Source organism: Carex rostrata, chromosome 1 (genome assembly GCF_964058835.1).
Source record: "Carex rostrata chromosome 1, lpCarRost1.2, whole genome shotgun sequence".
In the NCBI taxonomy this organism is placed as follows: domain Eukaryota; kingdom Viridiplantae; phylum Streptophyta; class Magnoliopsida; order Poales; family Cyperaceae; genus Carex; species Carex rostrata.
In genome coordinates, this window is record NC_135918.1 from 3924962 (window position 1) to 3936872 (window position 11911).

Here is an 11911-nt window from a genome sequence, read left to right on the forward strand (position 1 = left end):
TCAATATAGTTTTCATATGAATATGTACTTGTAAACTAAAGTTTTATATCTATTAGAATTTATTTATTATTTTTTAGATGGGTAGAAAATCATTTTTTTTTATGGTTCAGAATTTTCAGATCAAATGATATTCTATCTATCTTGAATGAGAGTAAAAAAAAAAAAAAATTCTGCTGTTGTTGTATCTATTTCTAGTTGTGGAGTGATGATTGTGACTGAAACACTAATAAGCTCTGAATTTTTTTCGTATACAGTAGATAGGAGTGGGGCTATTGTAGCGTAGCACATATTGGCCCGTACCGTGGATTCAAAATTTTCAGTTTGAAAATCCAAACAGTCGATCTGAACTGTTCAACATGGTCTATGAATATGTACTAGTAAGCTATATTTTACAACTTTTTAGGATTCAACAATCAAGAAACTGCACAAATGGAGACCAGTGCACATAGTAATGTAGAATTAAAAGATGAGAATAATTTCTTCCTGAATTGTAAAGTAGATAGTCATTTAAAATTGAATAAAAAAGTAATAAAATAATTTATAATACATAAGGTGATAGTACAGTAATTACAGACCTAAAATCAGTAACCTATGATGTAAATATTTCTTCAGATACTACATTTTTCGACCAAAAATGAATTAAGGATTCAACAATCAATCTTCTGGTTGCACTAAGCATAGATATGAAAAACCGACACCCGTCTATCTTGTACTCTTCAAGAGGGTTTCTGTGGCCGAAGCTCCTTACATTTACCTAAAGCAAAAAAAGAAAATGACTTATCTTTTGTTCTTTATAAATAAAACAGAAAGTAAAATAATGAACGCCATTGCAATGAACAGTATTGGATAGGAGTTACCGCTGAGCTAAGATGGTTCATATTTATCAAGTGGTTCCTCCAAAAACGGTCGAGTGATTTGACAATTACCTCTTTCTATTTCAAAACAAAAAAAATAGATCATTTTGCAGAAGAATTACCTCGAAAAGAAAAAGGATGAAAAGAACAGACTGTTCGCAAAAGAGAAAACTACAACCTTTACATATTTGCAGAAGAACATCAAGTGTATGAAATTATAAAAAAAAATTGATTTTTTTTTGCAACAAATAAGGTAACTAATATTTTAATTTCTTATATTTGCAAAACACAATTAGATGCTTTATACAACCCTTCAGAGTATAAAATTTTTGCAACCAACTTAAACAAAGATGGGAAGTTAATTACCTCAATTTTCTGAATGTGGGCATAATCATAACCCGAGTTATCCACGCAATCTTGGTAACAAGCAATAATAAAATCTCCGAAGTACTTCCTGAGAAGATTTACTGTACCGGTGTACTTTCCTCTCCTATAATAAAAGAAAAAATTATTAAAAGACAGCAAGTAAAAATGTTACCCAAACTGTCTAGCAAATGGTATGATTTAATTACACGGTGTGTAATCTTACTTAGCAGTATCATCAGAACAAATAGAAAGCCAACGTCTCAGAGAAGAGGACTTCTTTCGAAATCCTCTGAAAGAATTTGGTCGCAATGGAAAATTCGGTAAAGAAAAGGAGTCCACATCAATTGAATTCAACCCCTTTATTTGATCAATTGATAAAAGCAAATCCTCCTCTTTCACCTCCTTCAGTGATTCTGTAAGGTTTTAGTTAGGAAGTGAGTATGTGCTCTTGCTAAATTATGCATCTATAAATTAGAAAAAAAAAAAAAAAATTTACCCCTGTAAACATGAAAGAAAAAAATATCTCCTTTAAACTAAAGATATATACAGAGTAATAATTCATATGAAAACAGATTAGCTAATTTGATTCAAGGTAAAATAAGTCTAACAAACTCAACTTCTAACAAGAAAGTATGATCGATATGCAAAATTAACAAAGTTTAACCGCAATGATCGAGACATTTAAGGGGTGTGTCCATTATATTTCAGTATTTTGAAGGGGTATTCATCTTCATATGACCAAGAAATTAAATCAAATTTAGATTTCTCAAGTTAGTTACCAGGTAGTAATTCTCCTCCAATCCACACAAATTCCTCAAGAAACTTGCCCAAATTCCATTTACTTGGAGGCTGCAAGTAATAACATGAAAAAAACAAATTACTCAAATAAATACAAAAAGGGTTAGGATCCATTGACAATCACTTATCTTGACAACACTTTATAGACATGTTTTTCTCATAGATTAGTGGTGTATCAATTTTCATACAATGTTAATATTATTTGATCTTCCATCAAAATGCCTCTAAATATGGAGACTGCCAATATCATGTCGTTAAATGATCGGTGAAACTTCCATCAAATTTCATAATTTTTTATGTTATGATGATAAAGTATAGATTACATTTCACTTGTTGGATTTCAAAATCACTACTTATTGTGGACGGTTGTCAAGATTGTCAAACTAATTCATTGTCAACAGAATCCACCTATAAATATATATATATATAGAGAGAGAGAGAGAGAGAGAGAGGGATGGGCTATGGTGCATTGCAATGCATGGAGGGGTTTGTGCATTGGACCATAAATCTAAAATTCAAAATCCAAATGACCGATCCAAACCGTTCATCTTGTTCTCCATATTAATATGTGCTTGGAGACCAAATTTTACATTTTCTGAATTTTTTTACTATTTATTAAGTATTTTACAAAATTGTTGATCCAACGGTGGCTTAACAAAACAGTAAAATCAGCAGCCACCGTTGGATCAACAATTTTGTAAAATACTTAATATATAGTAAAAAAATTCAGAAAAATATAAAATTTGGTCTCCAAGCACATATTAATATGGAGAACAAGATGAACGGTTTGGATCGGCCATTTGAATTTTGAATTTTAGATTTATGGTCCAATGCACAAACCCCTCCATGCATTGCAATGCACCATAGCCCATCTCTCTCTCTCTCTCTCTATATATATAACAAGGTCCAAGGATATGATACTCTTTGCTTAACCTTTTGTGGATCAGCATTTTCAAAAATAATTTCATCAACCACAGCTTGCATGTACCTAAAATAAAGTTGTATCAGAAAAGGTAAGTCTTAAAGAACTCAACGAGTCCAGGAATATAATAAAACAAAAAGAAAACTTTTTTTTCTAATTAAAGCTTACTGTAATATCAGTTCAGTGGAGCTTCCACCATTTCCGGTTAGTATCAACTGCCTAAGGTTGTACACATGCTTTCTTTGAACCTACTTATTTTGTAAGACACAATTTTGTTACTTTATTGGTCTTACAATTATTTAATTGTTTACTTGATACAGAAGGTGAGATGTTAAATTAAAAGTTAAAAAAAAATCATAAAACCACTTGCCTCTAAAACTTCATCAAATTCAACAAGACTCTTTCTAATGCCAAAAGAATACTTCTCAGCATTTATCTGGAAAACTAAAAGCTGTGTGATGCAAAACAAACAAGTGTATTATGATTTGTACTCTAAAGCAAACCATGCCATCTTAAACCAAAGTAGGAACAAAATTATTGAACTTGTGCAACTTTGTGACCTGTTTTACAATAGTATGGCCTTCCATTGGAATATCATCATTGGTCATTCTTGAAATTAAACTGACAGCCCACTGAGTATCAAAATTGAATTTCCTAAACATTTCATCCTGCAGGCTAACAACAGAAAGAACTAGTTATAATGCATATGTTCATCACAAGTTTGGAAAGTACTTTACAAGTCTTTATTATTCAGATCAGAGATGGTTGGCAATTAGAAACATATATAAAAAGTTCACCTAACCATAAACCTTGTTGACCCTGGATCTCCTTGTCTCCCTGCTCTGCCACGAAGCTGAATATAAAGTTTAAAAGAAAACAACAATTAAAGGCAAAGGTGTTGTATGCTTCTTGAAGAATTTATCTTCAGTGTTACACAGCATAAATCAGGCCCAAAATTTTGTCCTTGAACTCCCAGTATACTGTTGGAATATTGTAACACAAAAATAGCCACGAAAATCAATAAGACAGGATTATGTGATCTAAATCAACCATTTTGCACTTGGTTTAAAGCAACCAGTTACAGGAAAACCCCTCCCCAGTTCCAAAAGTGTATGTTTTTTTTCGCATTTAATTTCTATCATGATGAAAATATTTCTATAGTTGGCCCCCGTGCACACAAGAATGTTAATTTATATCACATCTTGCCTAAAATTCTGTCCTCTTATATCTTAAGAAATATCCCCCCAGCCCCACAGTAATTTATCTGCCTTCATCAAGAGTATCTACAACTGTACTGAAAATCTTAAGATACGATTAATATCATGAGCTCAAGTACATTTTTTAAGGTCCTAAAAAAGAGTGAGGCTATGGTAATATGCACAATTCAGATCGATCCGTGCTATGGATCTAAATCTCTATTTTCGAAGTTCAAAAAGTCGACCTGAACCATCAAATATGATTTCCATATGAAAATATACTTGATGACCAAATTTTACATTTTTTTTAATTCTTTTACTATTTTTTTATAGGTACAAAATCACTTGATCTATATTTTCTGGACCATCCAAAAGTAGTGATAATCTACCTATCTAAAAAAATAGTAAAAAATTCTAAAAAAGGTAAAATTTGGTCTCTAAGAACATTTTCATATGGAGGTCATGCTTAACAGTTCGGATCGGTTGTTTGAACTTTGAAAATAGAGATATGGATCCATAGCACGGGCAAATCCGAATTATGCATATTACCATAGTATCACTCTTAAAGAATTTACCAAATTGGCCAAAGACTAGATGTGACGTTCTTCCTATAACAACATATTTATTCTACATGTTTGCAATTACAACTTGCCTGGTTATCTATACGCCTTGATTCATGCAAAGAAGTGCCAATTACATGAAGCCCTCCCAATTTCTTCACCTCATTGCCTTCATTGAAACAATGCAATTCACAATCCTTTAGAACAGAGAGATATGTGAGTGCAATTACAGGCAAGAGGGGATAGCTCTCTGCTTCTTCCTTTAATCGCATCTCAAGCTCTTCTATTTCAAATATGTCGCTCATTTCTATAGATTCCGAAATAATCGACTTTGCCTTTTGAACGGACCAGTCATTTACCTCACTTTTCTGAACGTATTTTGCTACAGATTATCATAAAGAAAATTAGTAGAAGAAAAAGAACAAAAAGATGTATCATCCTGTAAGAATTATATGCGCACCCATTAGTGCAGCCTTAGCAAGCAAGGCCAATGAAGATGGTTCCAATTTTATCTTTGAAAGAGCCTGCACACATTGTAAATAAAACAAGTGAAACTCATCTTACCCTTAAATGAAAATCCACTTGTATGCTCATAAATTAAACAAGTAAAGCACATCTTAAAAAAGAACACAACAAAGTACCTTTCGGGAGAGTGAAACTCCCTCAGTTTCTGTGTTAAGGGGCTCCTTCGTCAGAAAAGGGAGAACATTGTCCTCCAAAATTCCTCTAGCAAGCATCTTCATAAGGGACAAGCAAAATGTTGGTTAAAACTAAACCCTCAAAAATCAAATTTGACCATAGAGCTCTTGTACCTACCAAACGCTAAAAGCCATCATATACATTACTGGCATATAAATATACTGAGTGAACCAGTACTAAGCCTGACAGATTCACTTCATTACGATAACTATGTTGGGGTTGTGTTTCAGTATTTTCTTCTCTCCCAGAATGGAAAATTCTGTGCCCTCAATTAAACCTCACTGTACAGAATGGAAAGCCCGAACCTGAAAAGTTGAACAATGAAATCCAAACATCTGTAGACTTTGGCAACATTTCATTCTGTTTAAGGGTGGTAATGAAGTAAGATAACATGCATGAACTTGTACATGCTCAGACAGAGAATAGACCTTAGCGTTGCCTCCTAGGATGATATCAGTACCCCTACCAGCCATGTTCGTTGAAATAGTAATGGCATGTTTCCTACCAGCCTGTGCTATGATTTCAGCCTCCTTTGCCGCATACTTCAAGAAAGAAGAAATAGAGAAAGAGATGTAGAAAACATACCAGTAGTTACTTAGCAAAGGGAACCCTCGAAATGGTTAGATTTTAATTAAAATAAGAACCTTTGGCCGTGCATTAAGGACATTATGGGGAATATTCCTGGCTCTCAGAAGGTCTGACAAATACTCCGAATTCTCAACACTGCAGCATGATAGTGTAGCATTTTTAGTTTAGTTAAGGAAAACTTCAAACCAAGAATATTTAAGGTATACAAGTACAGTTACATGTTGTTAGTTGGATATAACTTGATTTAGCTTTTAAATATCAAGGTTAACAAACGAAGAGGCAACACTAAGTAAACTCAAAAGTCATCAAACAAACTCAAGTGACGGTATGTGGTAATGCATATCTACAAAACAAACAATGTACATATATCAATACAATCTTAATTATCCAAATCAGGTACCAGGGATTTAAAATTTCACCTAGTGGTCCCGACTAAAACTGGGCGACCCAGTTGAAACATCAACTCCACTTCAGCCCGAACATATTCCCATTTCCCACGTGCTGTCTGTGCAAGAAAAATAGAATGAAAAATATACACAGAATTTAGATAAAATAATTCTTCAGTTTTCAGAGAATAAATATGTACAGAGGATTAAAAGATCGTACTGCAAAAGCCTGAATAGGCAAATCCTGGCGTATATTCGGTAAATTTGTTGGTATCTCAATAACTGGCATCTTGAACATCTTTAAAAACTCCTTTTCCTATAAAAGATAAATTTGGATAAATTAATAAAATCAAGAATGAAAAGAGTTCAGACAACAACGTAGATCAAAACCAAGTAAGAATATACTTCTGTTTTAGCAGTGCCCGTCATTCCTGAAAGCTTTGGATAGAGCTTGAACAATGATTGATATGTGATTTGTGCCACAACAACAGTATCTGCCTGATAAAACGGATATCAGCATTAAGAACTGCAATAGTGTAATTATGTAATTACAAATCAATTCTGGTACCAAAGTGTACATGCTTGTTAAGTACATGGTATTAGATCAGTGCTGGTTTGGAAATCAGATCACCCTGTTGTTTTTATTAGGTTTTCAGTTGAATGAGGCATGAATGTGTTAATGTACAGAATATATAGTTTCTAGACTAAGATCTAGAAATAATATAAAAGATTCTCAGTATATGTTAGCAATGCTGAAATATTGTTGTGTAATTTTTTGTATACTAAGTGTAAGTTTATTGCACTATAGAATATAGTCTTTCAGGAAGTGCCTAATTATTACATCAATAACTTTGTAAATAAAAGAAAACAAACAGGAAGAGATCAATAGGATTACCTGTATTTCCAAACCTTCTTTCGCTTCTACTGCTTGGTGAATGCCATCAGACCATCGCCTTCGCTCTTCTACTCGGCCTGTAAGCTGAATAAAAATATATTTTTTGCTATAAAAAAAAGTAAAAGAACATATAACCTTTTCCTGGGTTGAGCTGATAAGAACATATAAATAATAAACAACCATCATAATTTGGGAACTGAAATCAATTCTTGGTTTTCATAAAGCTTTCTTTTCCTTAATCATCAGACATTCACATAATAATAAAAGGGAAGAAATTAAGTATTTCTAAAATTGTAGGATAGGACTTACCTCATTAATAATAACTGCCTTGCCATTTCTAACAATGTACTGAACATCACATCTGTAGAACTCCTTGGCTTTTATTGCATTTGTGACAAACCTATATCAAGTCCCAGAAAGAAATACAAATAAAAGGAATAAAAATAGGGGCAAAAGAATCTAACAACAAGAGATGAAGATCACAATTATAATAGACACCTTGCCCATGGATCATTCTCATCCCACAAATCGTTTGTCTCTAGAATCATCTCAGCCAGAGCAACTCCCTCCTCTGTCAGATCTACTGAGTGCTGCTTCAGATCAACGTTGTAATGCTGTGACAAAAACAAAGGTGTGCCAGAAACAAGAACAGAAGGTAAAAAACCTAATCCGTAATCAAATACACTATTATTGTTATTATTGTCTCAGATATAAGCTCCTGTTCTAATTTGTGCCAGGAAGCTGGACATGTACCATCTTGGTACCTGCCAGATTTTCTTCTCTCCTTGTCATTATCTTTATATTGTGTGTTTGGATGAGAGGATGGTGGGTGAGTTGGGACTGCAAAAAGTAAATGTTACACTCACTACTCCATTAAAAAGAAGCTCGGCGACTTTAGCAGCAACAGGATATCTTGCCGCATCTTTTCTATCCTAGTTAAAAAAGATAATATACAAAAAACATATATAATAGAACTTTTATAACTCAACAAAGTTAAAATTGTGAAATAGTTTAAAAAAAAATTTAAATAAAAGACAAAAGAAGTACCTCACTGCTTATCAACAGTGGACTCCTTCCTTCATCAATAAGTACAGAGTCTACCTCATCAACAATTGCAAAGTGAAACGGCCTCGGCCTGACAAATAGATTTTGTAGCATGCTTGCTCATTATAAACCAAAGAGATCAAAAGAAAGAATTTTTTTTTTAATGTACCATCTCATGACTAGTTCGTCTTTGTTGTGAGAGAGGTTGTCGCGAAGATAGTCAAAGCCCAATTCCTAAATAAGTGGACATGCAAGCAAAATTAAATTACATTTGCACAAAGTTTGCAAATTTGTCGGTGCCTCACAGAAGCTACAACTAAAAAAGGAAACAAATTAAGCATGCAATATTACCGTGTTATTAGTGTAAGTAATGTCACAGTTATAGTTCTGTCTTTTTTCATCCAATGGCATGCCAGCCTGTAAGTTCAAGCAATTTTTACACAATCAAAGCTTTAACATAAATGAATTTTATAATTTTATTATAGAACAGGAATTACTTGTATGAGACCAACAGATAGACCAAGGAACCTATGAACACGCCCCATCCATTCAGCATCACGTCGAGCCAAATAATCATTGACAGTCACCACTTTGACAAAGACATAATTGTTATTTGTTGCCTAAGAAAGTATCACAAGATTATATCTAAGAACAAATAAAAATTAAAAGTACATACCATGAACTCCATCTCCTGTTAGAGCATTAAGATAAGCAGCTAGAGTTGAGACCAAGGTTTTGCCTTCACCGGTTTTCATCTCGGCTATGCAACCATCGTGGAGCACTGCTCCTCCAATAATCTAAAAGTTGAATTGACATCACAAATTAAAATACTAAATACAGAGCAATGTGACCTTTAATGCGATGAAAAAAAACCTGGACATCAAAGTGCCGCATTCTCAGCTTCCTTCTTGCTGCCTCTCGTACAACACAAAATGCCTCTAAGGATTTGCAAAAGGATAACAAAATGAATAAATAACACTAATTCCTAAAAGAGGAACAACATAGTTCAAAAGTAGTATTTTCAAATTGCATCCAATACTGGTAAAAAGGACTGAAAGTTTCCAGCACATTCAACTAACAATCAACATCCAGTACTGATTAAATAGGACCCATGTTAAAGTATTTACCAAATTGAAACCTGCCCACCTCCTTCCCAAAAAAATAATAAAAATAAATAAATAACAAAGATTATATTTCATGAAATTAAAAAAAGCCCAAATGACGAGCCAAACATCTGCTTTACAGAAACACCTTTTTTCAGTGCAATAGTTAAATACATAACTGTTCCGTTGCTAGGTTGTAAATATGTCAAGTGTTAGTTGCAATTACATGTTTATGAAAATACAATAATTATCAGATTTAATTTTCTTAAATCCATGAGTATCTAAAGTTTGAACATACCAGCTTGTATGTCCGCTAAAGTCGCCCCTTGACTCAATCTACTCCTTAATTCAGCTGTCTTTTCTCTAAGCTGTTTATAAAATGAAAATAAGTGTAACAATAACTCAATAAAACATATACATCTGTGCATTTTAGCTTGAAATGACTTAAATTAATTATATACTATGTTACTGAAGAACTTCAGAAAAGTTCAGAACAAGAGTTTTCCTGCAATTACATTAAAAAATGCCTAATTATTAATTTAGAGAAAACACATGCAGTATTAATTTGCATAACATATCCAGTAACAGCACCTTAATCATAAAGTTCAGAATGATGCATGTTTTGCACAACAACCCGATTAATAAATTTGTACTACTTTAAGTGTAATAATATAACCTGTTCATCAGAAAGCCTCTGAATCTGAGGCTCGAGAGAATTGACTGAACTAACAAGCCTGTAGTAATCACGCACCACCCAGCTATTCAAGTTCAAAACATCTTTCCACTTTATCTCCTAAAAACATAACACACTAAATGTCAAGATTGAATGCTTCATACAGCTAATCAAAAGTTGTAATTCATGTCTCGGTACCATTGTCCGTTAGAGCACACCTACCAGACTGAAAATGGCAGATCTCAAGCATGTGAGTGGGTATGTGTGCATGTGTTTGTGAGTTGTGAATGCTGGATGTGCTTGTGTGCTTTTGTGGCATATAGTTTGAGTGAGTATGACAATAACTGAATTGTATATAAGGACTGAAAGGCAATTACCAGATTTCACAAGGACAAAAGTGAAATAAATAGAGACAAGATATATATATATATATATATATACCTTTGGAGAAGGCAAGAATGGCCTGGAAGAAGACGAAGAAGGCAGAGATGAAGAAGAAGAGGAGACAACCGAACGAGGAGGGAAGCATCTGTATATAAAACGCGACGAGAAAAAAATAGAAGAATCGGAGGGTTTAGAGGTACAAATGGGGCGAATGGAGAGGTGGGAGCGCGAGGGAAGGAGTGTCGTAGCAGCTTGATGATGCGCCATGGGAGATGAGCAATCGCAATAGACTGACAGGAATATTTCAAAGGGTTTAGAGACCGGAGACTCTGAAATTTTATTAATTTATGCTTCTTACTGAGAGAGTGGCCTATTATTGAGACCTAACATACCGAAAAGAAGCAACACAATACAAATAATCAAATATATTCAGATACAGTTTGAACTTACACAATAATATGCTCTACCCAATTTTTCTACCTAGAAATCAACCAACTCAAGCTCTTTAATATAAACATCTGGTCTTTACACTACTCTAGTAAATACTTCCAATAGAAATTAAGGCAGATTAATTAATCAATTGATCAATTAAGGCAAAATAGTAAGCTTCGGTGAAATAATCAAGCCAGATTAGTATGTACCTTAGAATTAGCAGCATCCTCAAAAATTCCAATACATGAACATCAGAAACAATAACAGGTGTATAAAATCAAGTTGCACACAAAATTAATCCTCTAAAATCAAGTTGTACTGGTATGGTTTTGGTACAGTGATATATGTTTTGGACTGGTACAAAGCACAAAGAGTATGCAAACTGGTACAATGCATTAGGAAGTGGTTAATATTTGCTCATATAAGTTCATATGCAAACTGGTACAAGTCAGCCTCCAATGTTTCAACAGCAAATTCCATTGAAAGGAGCAATTAGTAAATTTCCATTGAAGTTCGGATTTGAAAATGAAGTTATAACCAACCTTTTAGAAGAAGCATTCGAAGAGAAAACTGAGAGAGATTAAGTGAGTTTTGCAGGGAAACAACCAACTTGCAAGAAATCCTTCCTCAGCGACTCCAGTTTATTGGCCTGAAATTTCAATGGCAGTACTTGAGGGAAAAGAGAGAGACGAGAAGAGAAGAGAACAAATTAAGGGAAATTGAGTGAAACCAACCTGGTAGAAGAAGGGGTGCGAAGGACAAGAGGGGCGGCGCGGTGGAGTCTGAGAGGAGGCGCCGTGAGTTTGACAAGTAAGGAGAGGCGAGAATGCGAGAACGTGAGAGAGAGATACGGCTGCTTGATGGATTGCTGAAACGGGCTCAAAACCGGGCTCTCAACCGGGCTTTCGACTGGATTGCTCGAACTGAGACAATCGGACAAGGTTTGGTTATTTAACATGTCATGTCCGTGACCGGTCCGAATTTTTTCTTTCAATTAAATCTGAATTGGAT

The 11911-nt window shown here is 34.1% G+C and overlaps 1 protein-coding gene across 2 annotated transcripts; it reads right to left on the minus strand.

Annotated features, from left to right (window-relative positions):
• Positions 1-454: 454 nt before the first annotated feature.
• On the minus strand, positions 455-11649 carry SECA2 (Preprotein translocase SecA family protein). 2 transcript variants are annotated; one of them, XM_078300783.1, is made up of 32 exons: positions 11635-11649; positions 11443-11549; positions 10526-10758; positions 10088-10204; positions 9710-9779; positions 9182-9246; positions 8985-9105; positions 8806-8897; positions 8660-8725; positions 8478-8542; positions 8312-8399; positions 8131-8196; positions 7763-7878; positions 7574-7664; positions 7265-7348; positions 6775-6867; positions 6590-6685; positions 6403-6488; positions 6040-6118; positions 5824-5937; positions 5338-5433; positions 5157-5220; positions 4789-5078; positions 3738-3793; positions 3501-3615; positions 3311-3391; positions 3109-3188; positions 2952-3006; positions 2000-2069; positions 1444-1633; positions 1221-1344; positions 455-754 (listed from the first exon to the last, which is right to left on the minus strand). In XM_078300783.1, exons 2-32 carry the CDS (start codon positions 11456-11458, stop codon positions 590-592), a joined length of 3144 nt encoding a protein of 1047 aa, XP_078156909.1. In that variant the 5' UTR covers positions 11459-11549; positions 11635-11649; the 3' UTR covers positions 455-589. The 2 variants fall into 2 exon arrangements, with proteins under 2 accessions (XP_078156909.1, XP_078156904.1); XM_078300778.1 differs by lacking the exon at positions 11635-11649 and adding an exon at positions 858-932.
• Positions 11650-11911: the final 262 nt, after the last annotated feature.